At 39.0% G+C, this 22,714-nt stretch overlaps 1 protein-coding gene across 1 annotated transcript in view; it reads right to left on the reverse strand.

The window, feature by feature from the left end:
* LOC122791693 (NACHT, LRR and PYD domains-containing protein 3-like) overlaps positions 1-22,714 on the reverse strand; it is a 504,613-nt gene that overhangs the window by 400,249 nt on the left and 81,650 nt on the right. Inside the window, exon 4 of the mRNA XM_044059586.1 lies at positions 11,945-12,031. Within this exon, the coding sequence (XP_043915521.1) occupies positions 11,945-12,031 (87 nt within the window). The remainder of the gene's footprint in view (positions 1-11,944; positions 12,032-22,714) is intronic.

Here is a 22,714-nt window from a genome sequence, read left to right on the forward strand (position 1 = left end):
TAATTGATCTGTTAATGAGTATGCTGATGGGATAAGCTATAGAGTTTTCTGCTAGCTGCAGGAAGTGTGGGGGTAGATTGTCAGGGGCCAGAGTACAGGGTTTTAGCTTAAGTAAATGTTTTTATTGTGTTGGTGGGTATGGGGGAGAATTATAGGTTAGGGTTAAGGGTAGACTTATTTTCTGGGATGATTTGGTCATCAGCTGTCTTGGTGGGGGTGCTGTTAACTGTAGGAAAGGTGGCGGTTAGGTTAGCTATGGTGTCAATGAAGTAGGAATTGAAGAGGGTAGCAAGTTCAGTGGGAGTTTTTTGTGGGTCGGGGGATGGATTTCTTTGAGAGCCTGGGTGTAATAGTTGGCTGATGGAGAACCAGAATTTTTGGGAATTATTTTTATGTTGGCTTTGTAGGTGGAAGTAGTGGTCTTTTTTATCAGTGGTTATTAGACATTTTGCCTGGTTACGGAGTTGCTTGTAATGTAGTAGAGTTGAAGGGTCTTTGTTTTTCTGCCATGATTTCCAGATTTTATCCCTTGTGGACATTACTTCTTTGGTGGATTTTGAGAGCCAGCATACATGGTTATGCTTTATTCGTTTTTGGCAGGTGAGTGCTTGCCTATTCAGGATGTCTAGAAATGTTGAGTTAAAGAATTCAACAGCCTCATTAAGTGGTAGGGATTTGAGGGGTTTCCAGTTTACTTTAGCTAAGGTTTCATTAAATATGGATGACTGGAACTTAGTAAAATTTCTGGTAGATTTGTATTGGTGTTGGCCTGTGGTTGGAGTAGTTTTGCGTATGATATATGCTGGGTGGTGGTCACTAATGGTATTAGGTAGTATGCCTGCACTGATGACATTGAAAGGGTGGGACACTAATATCCAGTCTATTGTGGAGCCCCAGTTGTAATTTTTGTGAGGTATAGTGATGTCTTCAATTAGTTGGGAGAAGTTGTAAAGATTTATGTTTTTTGAGGGGTTGTTGTGGCCTATATCTAGCCAATCGATATTACCTCACCTAGAATGATGGTTTCATTATCTATATTTTGGGAAGTTCAGGCAAGTATGTTTTCTAATATTGGTATGTTGTTTCCTGGGGGAATATAAAGAGCAATTATGCAAATGTTTTTATGGTTGTTAAGTTTTAATATAGAGATGAGTACTTCAGCTGGGGAGAAGTTGGGTGTTGGTTTTGAGTAGGGGATTAATGTGTAATTGCTAGGGAAAAGTATTGCTACTCCTCCTCCTCTCTTGTTGGGTCGATCGACCCTCAGGCATGAGTAGCTTGGGGGGAGAAATTCAGTGTCTTTTATATATGATTTCAACCAGGTTTCAGTAGCTGCTATAATATCTGGGTTGTACTTAGAAATCCAGGCAAGGAGTTCAGGTATCTTGTTCCTAAGGCTTTGGAGATTTATGGTTGATAGCATAAGAGATTTGCTAGGTTTGCTGGAGCTGAGGGGGGCTGGGCCTGGGTTGGGTTGTACATCACCACACTGGGAAATAGTTCTTTGGCAAATTGTGTAGGTTATACTTCTCAGTTTTTTCCTAAAAATGGTGTAGTTGCTGCTGGTGGTATGATAAAGGGAGTGTCTTTGGAGAGGTAGAATTTTCACTTTGCATAGTATAGAGGTATTAGCTGTGAATAAGCTAGGGTGGATGTCTGAGTAACTTGATAATTGTGAATTATGTGTGCTAGTTGTACAGGTATGTGCAGGAGGTATGTTGGGTGCCTGGAAAGTTGTGATTATTGTTAGGCGAGAGAGTGTAAGTGACAGAAACTAGATCAAAGTAATAGTTGTGACGGGCATGATGGTGGTTGAGTGCAGTGTGATAAAGAATATGAGCAGGATAGAAGTAGTTTAGAGGATGGAGTACTATATAGGCTTATTTACATATGGGTGAGGAGGTAGAGTACAATAATGAGGAGGTATGATAGGGGAATAATTAGGGGGGTTATGGGATAGGTGGAAGAGAAGTATGGGAGGGGTCAGGCTAGATATAAGGTTGATGTTATGGGGGGAGGGTGGGGAGTGGAGTGAGCGTAGCGAATGGAGCGGGTTCAGCCCCACAGGAGAAGACCTGAAAAAATTATTAGTTTAAAGGTGAGTAATGAGCTTAAAATATCAGTATCTAACAAAAGCTTAATTGAAGTAGCTCTGGAATACTTTAAAACTGCCAAACAGCCCTGTTTATGTGTCTGCAGTGTAAATTAGAGAGAGTTGTGATTAGTCTAGAGACTATGTTGTTGTTGTCTTTCGGCTTTTCCTGGTTAGGGGTCGCCACAGCGGAACTCCGGTCCGCTAATGATTGGCAGTAGATTTTGACAAATGCCAAGGTGCCAGCTTGACATCCAACCTTCAACGAAGGCACGCCCAATACGCATGTCTTTCAAATGCCCACCCAACCGCGGGGAGGACATTCAGACTCCACACAGAAGGCACTCCCCGCACTCCAGCTGAGAATCGAATGGGAGAACCTCTTGCTGTGAGGCAACAACGCTACCGCTGCACCACCGCGGACTATGCTGAAAGTAAAAGCAAAATTTACTGATGTAAACAGTAAAGGCTTGGGACTGTGTTTGTTTGTTTGTGTGTGTGTGTGTGTGTGTGTGTGTGTGTGTGTGTGTGTGTGTGTGTGTGTGTGTGTAAGGCTGATTCAAGGTATTGGCCCAATCTAGTGTCAACTGGCTGGAACCCTTCACTGATGTTGTGCATACACCATTTAAGGCTTAAAACCTAACAAAAACTAAGTTACAATTCACCTATTACAACAGAAAAGCTGTAGGGTGTCAGGTTCTTGCTTCCTGGAGTTTTATTTAGTTATGATAGTCAGCTTCAGTGGATGGCGTGGAAAATGTGTATTGTAGTTAATCCCAAGTGGGGGGGGGTCACGCATGAAAGAAACCCATGCAAATGAAAAATAAAATTAAATAAGGCAGAATTAGTGCAAAGGTTACAGAATGTGAAGTGCAAAGCATGCAAGGTATACAGATAAAAAGTAAAATTGATTAAACTGCACACATTATCAGCATTAACATGCAGCCCCTGACTGATAACAGCTGTACAATCCAGCAGTGAATACAGCCAGGATATATTGCACAAAGCAAGTATGGCTGTTCAAAGGCAATAATTTTACAGCTAAGTTATACAATATGAACAGTAACATGAACTACACTCACTTAGCCTTCTATAAAAGCAATTAAAAAGTCCAGCCTCTGAGCCTTCCAAGAGCAGTAGCATACAACAGGAATGCTTGCAGATGCAATCAGAACACAAATAAGATTTGCAAGCAGTTAAAATGATGCCTGGCAGATATATAATTAAGCTCTACTATCATGAAATAAGATAGACATACAAGTAGTTTGTCAGTTAATACAATAGCTAGCTCTCAAAGCATATAGGAGTTCTGAACATCAGTTACAACTCAGCACCGTCACATGACTCCCTTACACTAAGACTGAGCCCAACATTGGCAACTACCTTTTTGTCACCTTAGATATAAACAATTTATTCACTGTGATCTCTGAAGAATATGGCTTAGTTGCCATAGGATCCTTGTTAAGTTGTAATGGAGTATTAGATGACACTACCAAGATGACCGTTGGTATTCTGCTTTGGCTTATATTGCAGAATAACATATTTTTATACGCAGACTGCCATTATCAACAGAAGAGGGGAATAGTGATGGGGACGCCTTGTGCAAACTCACACGCTAATCTGGTTTTAGCATACTGGGAAAATGAGGTGATTTTCGAGCATGAACATGCATGGAAGGCACACCTGGGTTACTATGTAAGATCTGTGGATGACGTATTTATTTTGTGGAGGGGCACATAGGATGAACTACATTTATTTATTGTCTATCTAAAATCTACTACAGATTTTTTAAGATTCAGTGTATCTTGTTCAGATTTTTGAGGTTATCTGGATGTGCGACTGAAGACAGGGTTCGATGGTACCATTCAGACTTCTATGTATAGGAATGATTGTTGGAGGTATAATTATTTAGCTTTTGATAGCATGTATCCTAGGCATTTATTTAAAAACATGGCAAAAGATCAGGCATACAGAGCATCTAGATTATGTACAGAAGAAGAACAATTTAATAAGGAGTCTGATCAGTTAGTTACTAATTTTGATAATAGAGGTTATAACTGGAAGAACATTCAGATGGCTGTTGAGGCCAGCAAGACAGGGAGAGAGCCACAAAAGCAAAACCCTGGTTCGCAGATGTTACATTGGGACAACATGCCACCAGGGATAGGGGCACACAAGCAGATGTGTCACGTGTGGTTTTAAGGTATAGTAATAATATAGGGGGTGTGTGTGTGTGTGTCAGATCATACGCAATAACTGGAAAATTTTGTTAACTGATGAAAAACTTAAAAATGTTATACATACAAATCCTTCTTTTAGTTTTAGGTATAATAACTACTTAAAGGATTTATTATGTAGAAACAAAGGTATGACAATGAAGCCTTCTATGACAATTTCCCATCAACATATGGGTACTTTTCCATGCAAACATTGTAAGACTTGTACTTACATTATTAGGCAAAATTCTTTTACACACTCCAATACCAATGCAAGATATTCTTTTAGTCATTATGCTGACTGTCAGACTAAGCTTAGCTCAGTGCAGGTCATGCTGCTCTTTTTATGTAGGAAAGACCAACTGTTGGTTAAAAGACAGGATTTTAAAGCATTTTTCAGCAGTATGTTTGGGTGATGCTCATAATGCCTTATGTCAACATATTAAAAATAATGAAAGACATGTATTTAATTTTATGGTTCTGCAGGTTGTGAAGTTGAACACTAGCAGGGGTGATATTGTAACTTTGACTGAAAATTATGAAGCCAAATGGATTATTGAGTTAAGGGCTGACAAGGCTCCTGGCTTGAATAGTGTTGTACCTCTCAAACCCGCCCTGAAGAGGCGGAGATTACTGAAATTCTGTTGGTTGTCGCTGTTTTTTAAATACTGATCTTGATGCTTTGTTAATTGCCTGATGAAGGGTTTAACCTGAAAGTGCATACCTGTTTCTGTTGTTTTATTAAAGAAGCTATCATTTTATCTATCAGACTGGTGGTCCGGTGCTTTTTTATTTGGATGCTTCTGCAGTACTGCTGTTGTGATCATGGCTTTTATTGCACTATTATTGGTCTCAAAGTACAGGACTAATATTAATGAAGTACTTCTGCTGAAATGTATCTGAATCACACACATAGCACAGCATGATATTGGCTCTTTATTGTACTATACAGCCAGTGCTTGCCATGCATGTGCATGGTAGTCCATTGTACAGTTTGTGCATGCCTGGGCAGCTCTGTTCAAGTCACTTTTCCACAGGCTTTTCAAATCCAGCAAGTGGCCTACGAGGGCACAATGGCATATAAGTGCCATGGGAAGTAGTGTGCTGCCATTGTACTATACTGTACATATACTGGCAAAGTAACACTACCATGTATGATAGGCACTCAACTGCCACCCTGTGTCCATGCATGCCGGCAGAGTTCATTCTTCTGTACCCTGGTATCAGACTACCTCATGCTTTCAACTGTCAGTCACAATCTATCGAATGGTTTCTGTGAGCATTTCTGTGGCAGCTCTGTTGCCAGTTTCTTCTTGGTATCAACAAGAAAAGTAGCTATGGCTTCTGCAAGGGCTGAACTTGGAAGGGCTCCCATGTGGTGCAGAAGGAAGATGAAGGCAATAAGTGATGCCATAAACATAACATACTCTGGTGGGTAGTGCATGAAGAGGCAACATCTTGACCCTCCCCACCAAAAGGATTTGGAGCTAAGGGAGAAACAGTCTGAGAACTGATATCCATGGGCATGCTGTGCTATTTTATTGTTTATCTTTTTTGTTCTTTCAGCTTGTGATCAGATTCAGGAGAATAAGATGATCTGCCAGAGAAGGCAGGCAAGACTGTCCAGGTGTCAGGGTATGTATACTGTATTGCTGCCTTTTCTGTATCTCTCTGCTTCACCTGTATAACACAGCACTGTTCAGGTTTGCAGTGCCATTAAATAATATACCCATTATATATATTTTGATTTGCTTTTATGACTCAGATAAATTGCAAATACATATGCAACTGTGTTAGTATCATTAGTACTGGTAGTTATTCCTGTTAGTGTCACTGTACTGCAGAATGTGCTGACCTTGGGTACCTTAGGTGTAACAATATAATTAAAGTGTAGGTCCCTGCTGGAGTACTTTGACAGTTTATATCATTCAGTGTCTCGATCAGCTTGCAGACACAGCACATAGCATTGGCTGCTTGACAGTTCATCTTGCATTGGTGCCCATTGCACTGCCCATCGCTGTGCTAGCTGTACCTGCCATACCCTGGGCATACAGATGTTGGGCTGCTGTGCATTACATGTCTCTTGCATATTTCTGTTGGAATGCTGAGGCATGTTATATCTGGAATGATGCCACAAAGTGCAGTGAATCCCAGAATTTGCCACACTGTGTATGATACTTGTTCATATACTGTCATCTCTACAGGGCTGTGCACTTCATTGTTACATTGTTGTTATTTCTGCCCAGCTTCATTGCTCATTGCACATACACTAGTTACCACTCATACACTGTGCCAATGTCCTATACAATGGTGACAAGGAGCCTCCTATGATATCCGACACTGTTATGTCTCAGTCCTGTCATAAGTGTACCCCAGACTTATACACTGCATTCGTATTGCCATTGTTCTGCTGCTATCATGCCTTTTTTCCTTTCAGGATCTTCAGTACAACAGCGTGGCAAAACTTACTGGTCATTGTTTTTTTTTGTCCTGGTCTCTTCATTACGATCATCCTTTTAATTTTATTATTTCTACTTTGTTGTTTTGTTTCTCAGCATTTTATTTATTTATTTAACATTTGTTTACTGGGGAAGTCCGACTGGGCAAGTTGCCCACTTTCAGCGGAGGCCCAGAGAGAAAAGCTCCACATAATAACACATAACAGTAAGTATTTTAATGAAACAATCAGAGAAAACAGATCACATAGTAAATGCAAATTATCATAGTTGAAGTAAGTAAAAAAGCTCAGGAGATCACGTAGTAATACATATTTTGACAGTTACACTTAATAACGAAAAAATCATTTGAGACAGCAGAATTTTCAATGTTACAGTTTAAGGCTTAATATACAGTGGCATTGTATATTAACATTTACATTCATTTATTTATTGCGTTTTCATCTGCAGGGCTGGATATGGAAAGACATTGTCCACAGCACCCTACACCAGCCTCGCCACCATCTGCTTGATCCTCAGCAGTCTCCAGGCTGGACTTTCTGCAGTGTGATCATCTGGGAGGCAACTCAAAAGGCTTACTGATGGCTTGTGATGATTCTCCAGCAAGGAGAGTGTAGGCTGCTCAATGGAAAATGGTACTGGGAGGGTCCCATTTGGTCAGCAGATGGGAGATGCACAGGCTGGTGTGGACTGGTGTGGACCAGATGCATAATCAGACTGGCATCCTGGAGTGCATCCTTATGTATCCTTCAGAGCTGCATAGCTGCACTGCCTCAATTACTAGGTCACCAGTGGCAGGGACCAGCCATAAGGCTGGTCAAAAAGTTGGCTGAGTTGTGGTTAGGTGGTCCTCAGCTCACCCTATCTCTTATCATGGTGTTCCCTTTCCTAGTGTGTGTGTGTGTGTGTGTATGTGTGTCTGTGTATATATATATATATATATATATATATATATATATATATATATGTGTGTGTGTGTGTGTGTATCTGTGTCTGTGCTTGTATGTGAGTGTGTCACGCACCATCCTAAGTTTGTTATCCAAGATTCTTCATGAGAATTTGTCCTCCTCCATTGGCTTGCATATTTCCATTCTGGCATCCCTTTAGTATTTGCACCTCCCCTGACAGACTTTGCTTGTGGTATATGTTTGTGTGTCTATCTGTTCTGCATTTCCTACACTATTCTTTCTACCCACATCATCCCTCTTGGTTCCCTTTCCCTCTACACTTTTTCTTTAAATATAAAAAGGGCACATATTCTATCAAAAATATTACTCGGCTCTCCTCACCTATGCCACTTCTCCCTTCCCACTGCCGTTCTGTGTGTTCCTCTGCTTGCTCTTCTCCCTTGCTTACTGCCCTATTTCTCTATAAAACAAACATAGTTGGCACTCTGCTGTGTAATCTCTGTATGGACTCTCAGCTGTGCCTGTGTTGTCTGGGAACGGTGCTTTAATACATTGGATGTGAGTCATCACAAATATATTACTTGCCTGCTTATGGGTCCCAGACACATGACCCACGGTAAGGAAAATCGCACCTCACCATGATAACTGCAGATTTCACAAATTAATATATAATATAAACAGCATTATGCTATGTTGTCCCTTATGTATACTTAATCTCTGTTGAAGTGCACTGTGCAATTTTGATCATGCTATTTATCACCGATGGTCATGTTACTGTTTCGTCTCATTCCTGGCCAAAATCTTTTCTTTGCAAATATTAACACTTAAAAATATTCTTGGGTAGGCTTAACAGGCAGTTCATCAGACACAATATTTTCTTTGAAGTTTATTTTATTCCTGCAACCTATATTCTAATATTTTTTTGTTTATTTTCCTCCTCATCAGTGAACTAGCAAGGTAGTCCTAAAACTGACAGGTATGCGTCATCACTATTGTCAATCACTGATGCAGGTATTGTCAGTCACTGTTGCAGGTATTGTCAGTCACCGAGTCCCCGACTGAACACATGCAGAAGACTGTTAGAGTTACTCTTGTAAACTACTGCCTAAAATTGTTGGAGGAGGCCAAACAGCTTTGGGATGTATACATGTTTATTTTGCTAAGCTGCATGCATTTTTTTAAATTTTCTGACTCATCAGTACATTGCATACATAATTCCCAGTTTTTACATAAAAATTTGACTCATTTTCCAACACAACATTACGTATCCTTTAAATGTCATTTTCTTATTTATGACTTTTGAAATCATTATCAGATTTTATCTACCTTACCTCTGTTCTGTATATATACATTTTGTTTATATTATTTAGTCAGTTCTAAACACTTACTGATCAGGGGAGCTTTTAAACATTTCCATGTAAGCTTCTCAAAGTGTTTTAAAACTTTGGTACTTCCTTACTTTGTAAAATTTCAGGAGGCACTCACTGATTTAATATATATCTCTGAATTATGTCCAGCTTCTTTCCTTCTAGGATGTTGCAAAGTCTGGATCGACCAATGAATCCACACCGCTGCACGAGGCAGAGAGATACAAAACATGCTGCTAATGAAAGATTTCCTAAAGAGAGCTTCCCAATCTTTTCTAAGGTTTGATGACTTTTTTCTTTTAAATGGTTGCTGACTAAATACTAGGTAGCTGACAGATGCAAAAAGTGCTGTTTATACAACTCCAGCTCTTCTATAACGAGAGATATTCTTACCTTGTTTTATATACATTTACACTGTAATATGTGCATTATCAGTCTTTAAAAAGACAATCTGGAACTAAATCTGCAAATGCCATGCTTTGGTTTGTTTTACAGGTTCAAAAGTTAATAGGCTGTTACTAGACTAATGACCACAAGGGCCTTAATAAGCCTACCCATGTATCCCAACCCAGTTTGTCCATGAGTACCTTGGGCTTCTATTGAGGGGGTATGTTTGTAAGGAGGTAGCTAAGGGATTTGTGGGGAGGGTGTCAATTGGAGAATATTTCACCTACTGACAGTCTCTGTCCATCAGAGACACGGAATCCAGACCAGGGCTGAATTTGCTATCCAATAGTCAAGATTTTGTTTGAAAAGGGGCAAGGATGAACTCTGCTATCACATGGATGGGGAGCCTATTTTATAACAAATCAATCTTGTGAGTCGCACATCTGTTCCTCTAGCTTGTTCTATTTATACCACAAGTGAAGTTCAAATCCTTGGATCAAGTGTTTCTAATGCTGTCTGTTTTGTGGATGTGCAAAACATCCATCAGGGCTTGATCTGAAGATGCCTTATAAGCTAAGCACAGATCGCCTCTCAGCACCCTGTAGAATACTGAGTACAGAGAGAAAGCCATTAGGTGATCCATAAAGGACAGGGTATTCATGACCTGGATTCTCCTGGTAAGGAACCTTTGTGGGTGTTCCAACTGTTGTAAGTGTCTGGTTAGGTAAATGTCAAAGGGGGCATGTACTCCGTGATGGGTCTGATAAGGACTGAGTAGAGTGGTACTATAACTTCCTTGGTCCTACATGACCTACGTCCTATAAACTGGGTGACATAGAAATATTTTCTTACCATCTTTGCTACATGATGGTAGAAGGCCAGATTACTGTCTACATGTGTTCCTAGATCCCTAACTACAGGTCGACTATTAGAGGTGTCTTAGAATAGTTCCTAACTGTTACATGTTTAGTTGGGTTTTCTGAGTTGACTTTTACTTTGATGGGGATGACTTTGTGATACGACCTCACTAGTGAGGATGTGGCTTTGGGGGGGGGGGGGGGGCAATGCTCTCTCATGTTGGTGAGTATAGATCCAGTATATTTGATCCTTTGATTGTAGTGTATATTATCTGGTTCTGGCTGTTAGTGTTTATAAAGTCCAGGAAGCATTGTGCCTGTCAGTTTAGGGCAGTTTATATTTCCCAGTCTTTAGAAGGGTAGTTAAAGTCACCCATGAATAGGTTATTTGGTTGGATGGTGAGTGCCTCTAATAGGTTTAGGTAAGAGTTATGATACTCTTGGGGCATAGATGGTGAATAGGCTATGGTAAGGGACTTTAAGATGACCTGCACATGGATGAACTCCATGGCATCATCCTGTTTAACTACCCTGGAGGTACATTTTTTGCTAATGTAGATCGAGACACCTCCGCCTTTAATCCCCGTCTGTGCTGTTGTTGGTCTAAATGTGTGGAAGTCACTGTAATCCTGCACTGCTGGAGTACTTTCTAAGGCTTTAAACCAAGTCTCAGAAAATGCACAGATCTCTAGATTCTCTATAATGAGGAGGGCTTGTAGGGTGTGAAGATTTTTGCTTAGGCTCCTACCATTGAGCAATAACACCTTAATGTTACTTTAAGTCTTTTTTTTGCTATATTTGTAGTTTTGTCATTTTGGTGTTGCTTAAAAAAGGCTCTAAGGGGGTGGATAAAATTTTAGCCAATATCTGAAAACCTAGGGGAGACAGGTGCAGGCCATCCTTGGCAAAGTAATGTGGTCCGTTAAACATGTCCTCCCATCCTGAGAGATATTTGATCTCCCCGCAGTGAAACCAGGAACTAAACTAGTTATTAAAATCAATAATTTTATGTACATACTGTGGCATCATCCTTGATAAAAGATTTAGTATACACACCTCTATTATTATTTAAGTTTCTGAATGAAAACTGCATTCACCAACAAGCATGAAACTTTAATGCATGTCTCTTCTCCCTCTGTGAAGGGGGAGTACACAGTGACTGAGGGACTATTTCCTTCTTGAATCTCCCACAGTTGTTGTTGTGTCTTTCGGCTTTTCCTGGTTAGGGGTCGCCACAGCGGAACTCCGGTCCGCTAATGACTGGCAGTAGATTTTTACGTGCCGAGTTGCCAGCCCTGACACACAACCTTCAACGAAGGTACGCCTATTCATGCATGTCTCCACGCAGAAGACGCTCTAGCTGAGAATCGAACTGGACAGCATCTTACTGTGAGGTGACAATGCTAACGCAGCACCACCACCGCAGTTTGAATTTCCCACAGTCTACTCCAGCAACACAAACACTGACAGAAGAAATCAGATGTTGTTACATGATCTTGTATGCATCACTATTTCTCTCAAACTCCTTATATTTGCTGGAACTCACTTTGTTACTTGGGTCCTTGATATTTTACATAACAGCATCAAAGCAAAATACAAATAGATGAACTGGGGACAAACATTTATATATCTTATACAAACTTATATCTAGTGCTACTTACCGAAGATAACTTAGTTTGCAAAACTGACTCTGCAGAGCTTTTGCTAGACACTGTGCCCCTGATGCTTGAAATTTGTTGTCAGAAAGGCTAGAAAGAAAGGAACAGAGGACATAAGATAACATATCCATACAGTAAGTCATCTGAAATCATCCCTCCAGCACCTATAATGTTTTGCATGTTATGTCTGTATGCATACACACATATGTAATAGAGAATGGAAAGGAATGTTACACTAAGCCTTACATCATTTGCATAGGACCATAGGAGGTTACTAGGCTAATGACTTTAGGGCCCTTACAAGCCAGCTATCTTTGCTGAGGACAAAAAAAAAAAAAATATATATATATATATATATATATATATATATATAGAGTTTACCATCAAAATGTCGATCGCACATCGTTGACACCAAAACTGCGACTGTTAAAAATGCCACACCGATATTCCGAACCTCAAAATCTTGCCCCCTTTTTGACCCATGTTAGCATTTGTTTTTAGGTGTTGAGCAGTTGGAGATGTCAATGTTCAGTGTTTTTGTGACATTTTGAAAAATTGGCATTACAGATTTCTTGTAAAGGTGTTGACAATATACACATTTGTCAATGTGCGATCGACATTTTGATGGCAAACTATATATATATATATGTATACAAGTATATATAGAGTCTATATTACAACAACAAAAAATTAAAATAATGAGCACTCACATGAGCGAAAAATCAGAAATGCGAAATCGCTATTGTGGGGAAGTCCTGATTTTTCGCTCATGTGAGTGCTTGATATTTAAATTTTTTGTTGTTCTAAAGTAGACCCGTATATATATATATATATATATATATATATATATATATATATATATATATATATATATAGATATAGATATATAAGCGTGCTCAATCACAGGTTTTATTTGCTGCATTCTTTCTTCTTGTGTTATACCTAGTTTTTATTTACGTTTTACAGATACCTTCAGAAGTTTTTTTGTTATTTTGATATTATATATACAAATATATATATATATACACACACACACACACACACACATATATATATATATATATATATATATATATATATATATATGTATATATATAAGCAAACATGGAGAACAGTTTTAGTATTCTAGTGAAGAGACAAAATTTGAGCTACAGTACATTCAGCCTAATATGTGAAAAAGAAAATAATGTGCTGTGATACCAGAAACAAGGAAAAAGTTATAAAACAACCTACCATAATTCAAGATCTCTGAGAAAACCTCAGGCAGTAGATTCTTACTTATTTTTCAGTGTCCCTTAGGCAGGGCATATTCTCTCAACCACTTCTGTTCAGTTGTTTTTTTCTTAGGCTGTCACGTAGGAGTCAATGACATTATTGGAGTGAGCATTCCCAGCAAGGGCTATTGTTACAACTCCTCAGTTCTGCCCTGGAAACACTAATATCAAAAATCCTGGCAAGGGAACCAAGAAAGGCTAAGAAACCTTTCTTCCAGAGGACACATTGTGGATAGCAGTTAATAAAGAGCTGAAGGATTTTATATGAGAGGGGAAGATGGCAAGAGTCAAGTGGGATAAGATGATTCTTCCCATTGAACAAGGCAGTTTGGAATTACCGAATTTGAAGGGGTATTTCAGAGCTACACGATTAAGGCTCCTATACATAGCACAAGCAGGAACCTACAATTCAAAGTGGAAGGGGATGATGATAAAATGGAGGGAAGCTCAAGAAACAAGGAGAGACTGGGAGTTTGGATGCAGATCTTTAAGGAGAATAACAATAACCGTACAGAATATTATATTCATAAAGTAGCAGAAAGTATTTTAAAAACTAAGACAACACATAAATGGAGATAGGAGATTCTGCCAATAGGATTGACTGCAATTAGGGATACAGACAATAGGCAACAGGGGGCTGGAATTTGCTGGAGAAAACTGGCAAAAGAACCAAAGTATTGGGAGCAAATAATTAGAGAGGGAAAGGTAATAGAATGGAAAGAAGTCAAGAATTTATCTGGACTGCAGGCTAGAGATTGCCTTCCCTAACAAGGATTGATATCAGAGTATAAGGAAAGAGAAAGAAATAGAGGGATTCTAAGCAAAACACCAGCACTTGTAGAGTATTTTGTAGAATGCAGAAAATAAGATGCTGTTAAAAAAGGAATAATTATTAGAGCATAGAAAATACTGCATGATAACTATAAGAATCAATCAGAGGAGGTTAGAAAGGATTGGGAAGAGAGAGTGGATAATCAATTCACAAATAAACAATGGGGGATATACATATGTCTCTCAAATATGCAACAAAGTCCAGAAGGTTTAGGGTATTTGCTTGGAAGTGTTTACATAGGCATGTTTATACCCCAAGTAGACTCCAAAGAAAATTTCCTCAGGTAGACAGCAAATGTTGGAAGTTTGATGGGGAAGAAAGAGGTAAATGGGAACATATTTTCCTGGAGTGTAGTGAGTTCACAGAGTTTGAGGATTCCCTGCAGAATGCTGTGTCACAGATACTAGGTAAGCAAATTAGTGTAACTAAGGAAATGATTTTTTGAGCTATGATACAAAATTGGATTTGCCTATACATAGTAAGGCATTAACGAGTCTAATTATGGTGGCTGCCAAAAAAACGCAATTACTAAAAAATGAAAATCAAAGTCTAATCCAACTTAAGAAGTGGCAATATAGTAACAGAGATAAACAACTGGAATTGGGATCTTTAGAAAAGGGTAGGAGCAAATTACTTAGAAAAAAAGGGAATTGTGGGAACAATGCATGCAGAGGAGGAGGAATGAGGTTTAAAGAAGGCAGGATTTGAATGAGCTATGTAATGTTTGACTGACAATGACTGGAAAGATGATAAGTGATGTATAATGTTTGCAACTAAAATTATGTCAATATGGTTTGTGATGTATAATGTTTGCAACTAAAATTATATCAATATGTTTTAATTTGTGTAAATGTATGATTGCCTATGTCAGGCCTGATAATTTAATAAAGATGTTTCTTTCTTAAAAAAACAAACAGAAAGGCTAAGAACAACCATTTTAAAATACTCTATCTGGAGGAAGGTGTCCTATCTCACTAAGGTGTCTTTGAAGATCTGGAACAGTATTAGACAGTAGGCTTTGAATCCTCTTCTACCCTTCCTCAGACGCATCCCTTTTTCTCTGTTCTTTTACAACCTCTCCTCTAATCTAGCCTCTCTCAGAATTATACTTTACTCTGCCAACCACTTTCTACACAAAGAATGTCCCACACATCCAAAAAACATTCACTCATGACTGCAGGAACAATTTGGTGAACTTTGTCACCTGTTTCATGAATATAAATTAGAACTTAATGCACCCAAAACCAACACTTAACTGTTTGGTACTGTAAGCCAGCTCAACTCTAGCAAACTCCTTCAACTCTTGGATAATCTCAGTTAGAACATAACTACAAGTGTTTTAGTTTCCATTTTTTGGGGATGGTACTTAGACATTTGCATACCAAGCTGATAGAGATGGGACGTAGCTGGAAATTGACGAATGTTAAGTGGTTGTCAGGGTAATGCAGGATAAGAAATGAGGAGGGGTATTGGCTAAGTGGTTGCCAGGGTAATGCAGGACAAGAAATGAGGAGAGGTATTGGCTAAGCAGTTGTCAGGGTACAGCAGGATAACAATTAAGGACTAGTAGTGCTTAAGTGGTTGTTGAGTGTAGCAGTGGGGTGGGGGCATGGAGTCAAAGTACATAAATCTTTCAGGCCATTAGCAGTAATGGAGGAGTGGATAGGAACATTAATAATGTTCACTAGTCCCAACTCTTATCACACACAGTCACACAGTGAAACCACTAACCTAAAACAACTCCTATTAAAACTAAAACACCACTTGTGAACTATAAACAACTGCTCATGTAACACCTAACAAACAAATATTTATAGTTTATGAATACATTCTATTCCAGGACTGAAAAAGTACCCCTTTTACATCTGCTTCCCCAGCACTACCTTATACTTTCCTTTATCTTAATCCATCACCCTTTATATCAAAACACACCCCTTTTTTCTTATTTTATTACCCTGTATACAGCGTTTATATCACGTTATCGAAAGATGAAAACAGCGATCGCTATTTCATCAGCCCCAAAACATCTAAACATGAAAATATCGAACATTCAGAACAGCAAATCTTTTCCCATGGAAAAAATGTGCTGCTCAAAAACACATACAACACAAGCACATCAAACAAACAGCAGCCACACACATACACTTAAATTCCTACAGCTAACACTACACTAAACTAAACATACACTACTATCTACCTACTTACCTTAACCCAAACCCTAACCCTAAGGTCCGTCACTATCGCACACTCACCTAACCTGCGCCCTAACCCTAACTCACTTAAGCCGCCCCTAACCCTAAAGTCTGTCACTATCGTACACATGCCAACCCGCGCCCTCACCCTAACTCACTTAACCTGCCCCTAACCCTAACGTACAAACAATCGCACACTTACCTGAACCCAACTCGTAACTTTCCACCACAACACTAAGAATAGCGAAGCCACACAAATGGTCAACTGAATTCTATCCTGAGGAAAGAATTTGCTGTTCTGCAGCTTTGCTATTCTTAGCGTTTGCTGAATAGTGTTCGGTATCAGAACATTCAAAGTTTTAATACTTCGATGTTCTGATATAGACCCTGTATACATACATATATACCTGTAATCATGCATCCACTATGCACACTATAAGAATTGTTCATTACAGCCACTGTAGGCACTGGTGACATGTTTCTGGCTAATCAGATAATTGGAAACAGTGCCTTACGTGCAAAATGCATTGTAATGTCTATGTAACATTAATTGTGCAGTATATGATAAATACTTCTTAAACTAACATAGCTGTGTGTAAACTGCATTACCGTGTAAAAATCTAAACACAAATTATATTGCCTGTGGAGCTTTTCTCCCTGGCACTCTGCTGAAAAGGTGTCTTGGTCCAGCCAGACTATCCAGGCTAACAAATTGAATAAGTAAATAAACAAACAGTATTCTATAGAATCAGATTCTCTTTTAAATCCTTCAGTCACATCATGCCAAACTTTCACTGGGCTATTGCTAAAAGTATACTTATGCCTCTTCTTGATTACACCAAAGAAGCTCTCATAATGCTGCTATCCTACAAAACATAAAAGCATCAGCCACTTCATAAACTTAGGTGATAACCATACACATCACTGCACTCTCCTCACTTCATCTAACATTTGGTCTAGCATAGACTCAGCTCTTTGTAGTAGGGGAATAAAGCCCTGCCTATGAACCATATGACCAATGTCTAAATAATGTCTTATGCACTGGAATAATTAGGGGTGTGTGGGAGTGAGCAGTTGACACTAGCATGCCTATTCTAGGGGGATGTAGCAATCTAAACGCAGCATTATCAATGCCTAACAAATGCGGCATTACCAATACCTAACAAATGCAGCATTATGAATGCCTAACAGATGCAGCATTACCGATGCCTAACAAATGCAGCATTATGAATGCCTAACAAATGTGTCATTACCAATGCCTAGCAAACACAGCATTACTGATGCCTAACAAACGCAGCATTATCGATGCCAAACAAATGCAGCATTACCGATGCCTAACAAATGCAGCATTATGAATGCCTAACAAATGCAGCACTACTGATGCCTAACAAATGCAGCATTATGAATGCCTAACAAATGCAGACATGCGGTACACAAGATAGGATCAATGATGTGCACTTGCTATTGCCAAGCTAATTGTACAGAGGTGCACAAGCAGAACCTGGAGGCACTGTGAACCCCTGCACTGATGTCTGCGGGCATGTCAGCCCTTAATGCATAAGGTTAGGGCCATACAGAAACGCTCCTGAGCTCTACCTTAGACAGTGATGCAAACTATGGAGGCAGGGGTGCTGGGTAGTTCACCATTCTATGGCAAATAAAGCCCTTCCTTAAATGCAGGAGTTTCCCATATAGAGGAGGTGAAAAAGACCCCCAAGACTCTGACAGGAGGATATTACAAGCCTCCTGCATGTGGCTAATTCTTCATGGCAGGGAAAGGCACAAAAAAACTCTTTGATTGTCTGGAAAATGTCTCCCTCTAGTTGTCTTCTGTCCCAGAAAGACAAAGGATTTCCATCTCCTTGGGGAATTAATTGGATCAAGTATTATAAGACAGGGGCTTAAGTTCAGCTAGCAGAAAGACAAAAATAATTAAAAAATCCTCTGCAGAAACAGCAGCTTTCTCTACATAAGCTGCTAAACTCTGACTTCTGTTCACCTCTTTCTGTCCACTTCTTTGTAGTAAACTCTCCATTCACTCCAACAACTACCCACTCTGCAAACATTTCTGCAGACAATTACTCTCCATAGTCATCCCTTTGCTCTCTGTCCCACAGAGTTATGCTTCTCAAAAATGGATCCTGCAGTATGAAATTGTATATTCGCCATACCTTTCAAATGTCCAGATTTTCCCAGAATGTTCAAATTTTTGCCTCATATTCTCAGTCTGTCCTCTTACAATTTCTGATTTTCTGGCAAATCATATATTACTGAAGTCAATAAATAATGAGAAGCATTTGTATTTCAGTAAAAGTAAATAAATGATGAACAGTTTATTTTAAAAAGCAGGTTAAGCGCTTTCACCTAATAAGGCTTCTTCAGATTCAGGCAAAACTCAAACAATTAACCACAATTAAATAGCCAAAGGGAAGCGGAAAAATTAAAAATTAAAAAAATAAAAGAAGATATAACACATTAAATGAATCTGGTTAGCCATTGATATAACAATGCTAGAATAATACAAATTAAAAATAAAAAAAAATATATTATATATTATGAACATTAAGTCCTAATCCTCAACATTATATTGAGCTAAAACATAAAATTAGTCAATTTCATGATCAGAGAGCAACACAACATTCATATATAAGTTCTAAGTTTCCTTTTTTAAAAAGGTTTTAACAGAAACATGGTGTTTAGCCCAGGTTTCATATCTGAACGTAGTTTCAGTTTCAATAATATTTTTCCTACTCTCTACTGATATAATTCTTAATCCCCTCCTCTGATGTTTGGATGCACCTGTTCTATTATTCTAAGCTCACATTCATGGTGAGACAATCACCATGAACAAATTCCTCTTATTCCTAGATCTAAAACTTTGATGGATTGTAATTTGTGTTTCAGACTTCATATCCTTCAGAACACGTATAATAACACAAAACCTGTTACTGTTGCAACTTTCTAAATTTATAAGACACAGGAGTCATTTTCATGAGTTGAGTGCTGGCTCAGTAACTCCCAGATTCTACTCAATCCAAAAACTCAAAACAGCTGCTATTCCTCTCAAAATTCCTTACACGCATCAAACAAAATTTCTCAATAGCATCATCTGATAACACCCCCTACAGAAGTCATCCACCATACCAAGCTACTAGGCATGACAATTAATGATAACCTGAAATCTGACTAAAATGTGCAACAGGCTATCAAAACAACTCTTGGCCTGTACACTCTTACTACCCACTTTACTATATGGTCCTCAGTACAGCTTAACCTTCAGGATTACATCCAAAATAAACTAAACCAATGCTACAATAAAATAGCAAAATTTGCCATTAACTCATCAAACAGAACCCGTCATTGCTTCACTCTAAACAGCCTGACTGGCATGAATTACCCTGCACAAACCTACTCCCAATTCACATATTAATATACAAACCAGAACAAAACAAATGCCCCCTGGTCTAACTATTAAAAAAAAAAATAGCTGCTAGAGCGGCACCCTAACCGGCCGCGCCCGCCCTGGCCTATGCCTAAGGCCGGCTATGAAAACAAAGCACTGCTAGACTTACTGCCAATAGCATAGCTAGGGTGGGGTAAGAGGGGCATCTGCCGATCTCAATCTTTTGTTAATGCACTACCGGCTTTTTAAAAGCCGACATTGCATTTCTGGACAAACCTAAGTGCTGTAGCACTCTGTGTGGTCTGAACTGTAGAAACTTTTGCTATATTGTAGAAAGCAGTTTGCTACAGTTTAAAAGTAAAAAAAAAAATATATATATATATATATATATATATATATATATGTCTGTGCATTTTTTTTGTTTTACCTAAAACTTGAGCACTGCAGCTCTCTGTGCAGGTAAGGTATAAACTGTCACAACTGTTTGCTACATTTGTAGCAGTTTGTAACAGTTTAAAAAGGAGACATTGTTTTTTCTTTTTAACTAAAGCATAAATGCTGTAGCGTTCCATGAAGGCACGTTATAAACTATAGTAACTGTTTGCTACAGTTGACATTTGTAGCAAACAGTTTGCTACAGTTTAAAGGAAATTATGTTGAGGGAGGGTTGGGGGCAGGGCACTGAAATAGGACCTGAATGTTTCTGGCAGGAGGTAGAGGGGGCATGTTGTGTTTGTATGCCTGTAGAAGGAATGTCCATTTTTTTGTCAGTGGAAGAGCTGTGTGTGTGGGGTAGGGTGGGGGGTTAGATCTAACTGTAATAAGCCAATCACTTACAATGTATCGATCGGCTTATTACAGCAAAGTCTTGACTATTCACTTGAATAATGGAGAGGGTGGGACGGAGATTCACAGTACCAGCTCATGGTGCTGGTTGCTTATTGCACATATACACACCTGCCAGGCCACTTTTATCTAAAAACAAAGTGTGGCTCGCTACTTACAAACCACACCTGTCGGCAGGAACCTCTTTGTATTTGAGCTATGTAGCCCACTACTGGAGCTCTATTCCCTCATCCTGTAAAGATACTAGCAACCTTTCCAATTTCAAGACCAATCTAAAAAATTCTCTCTGACACCTAGTACTGTATATACACAGCCCTCAAAACAGATGCATGACCACCTACTCACTATAACTATGCCTTTCTTACTTTAAATTCATTAACACCACTATATCTTAGCAGGTAGTAATGGCTTAACATCAAAAGAAGCTCTCACTTTACTGATACTATACCACTAGTGTATACTATTCTACCTCTTCAGCCAACACTTACTACTATTTATTTTCCGGTAGCCCACGGTGGTGCAGCGGCAGCATTGTTGCCTCACAGCAAGAGGTTCTCCCTTTCGATTCTCGGCTGGAGTGCGGGGAGTGCCTTCTGTGTGGTGTCTGCATGTCCTCCCCGCGGTTGAGTGGCGTTCTGAAAGACATGCGTGAATGGGCATGCCTTCGTTCAAGCTTGGGCATCGACCTGGCAACTCGGCACTGTAAAAAGCTACTGCCAATCATTAGTGGACCAGAGTTCCACTGTGGCGACCCCTAACCGGGAAAAGCCGAAAGACAAACAACAATATTTTCCTCTGCTGTGCCTTCCATAACATTCTCAACTTTCTATTATACAATGGAAACTTGACAAAGCTGAAAAATGTGCATGCTGATTGGACAATCCAACCAGTGTGTTTATTGTAAATCGAACATAAAGTAAAGGTAAGAAGTCCAGACCTAACATATCATGGAGTGGTAACTTCAAAACAACAAAACCCTTCAAGAAACACCTTACCGGCATGCAGCATGCACAGCAAAACTCTTCTCCTACTGTAATGTCTGTATTACAAATTCAAAAATGCTGAACATCGTTATGCAAAATAACATAAAGCCATTTTAAAAAATAAAATACAGAAGCTAGTTCCCTGCATTTAACACCTACAAAAACAGCTTTCCTCCCATTAAAAAGATGAAACAACACTGTGGACACCACATTAATAACCATGCTCCCCTATTTTATGATGTCCCTTCACAACCATGCACGAGCCCTCTTATACAAAAACACTATAAACAGAGAAAGAAAAAATGCCTATCACAGAAACAACAACAAAAAAAAAAGTGGAAGTAAACTTCGACCTAATAATTGATAGTGAAATAGAAGAATTATTTGACAACATATCAGAAGCCACAATGAAACAGTCAACAAGCAAGGAAGTTCTCCAACTGCAAGAACAGGAAGTACTGCAACATAAGTCCCATAGACAAGACAACAACGTGACAACTTCAGAAAGGTGAAAAAAAATTTCAAACCAATACAACATAGAAACCTAACAAAAGACATGCACAAAAAACACTTGAAGAAATAGAAATACTAGAATTGGAAAAAGACGAAGCAAGTACAAGAAAACAAACACACTGGGCTATAAACATATTTCAAACCTGGCAAAAGCAAAAAAAACCTACAGTATAGACTTGCACACTATTCAAAAAACATAAACATAGTACTTAGAGAATTCTATGCTGCAGTACGAAACACAAAAGGAAAAGAATATGTAATACGTGCGTTTGTATCCCTACGTGCAGGACTCAACACATATAAACAACCCACCATTAAATAGAAAGATTAACATAATTACAGATATATGTCTAAGAAATTCAAATAATGTATTTAAATCAGTAATTAAAAATTACAGAAGACAAGGAAAAGATACAGCAGAACATCACCACCCATTAACAAAACAAGAAATAACACAACTGAGACAGTCAAATACTTTCCTCAAACACAGCAGATGGACGATGCAAGTGACACTACACCCCCTAACTTTGATTTGCTGTTGGCTCCACCGGCATTCAACGTAAGGCTGTTAACGGGTAACAACATGAGTTACGGCCCTTTCAACACTCAGCTTTTGCAGTTCGAGAAGCTAACAAAAAGATACAAATCCCTGCAGCTGGACAAAGTATTGTTGGAGTGTTCTATTGAACTTAGGTACCGAGAGGGGTGAGGACGACGCAAGTGACACTAC

The sequence above is a fragment of the Protopterus annectens genome, chromosome 17.part0 (assembly GCF_019279795.1).
Source record: "Protopterus annectens isolate FY-2018-M chromosome 17.part0, PAN1.0, whole genome shotgun sequence".
In the NCBI taxonomy this organism is placed as follows: domain Eukaryota; kingdom Metazoa; phylum Chordata; order Ceratodontiformes; family Protopteridae; genus Protopterus; species Protopterus annectens.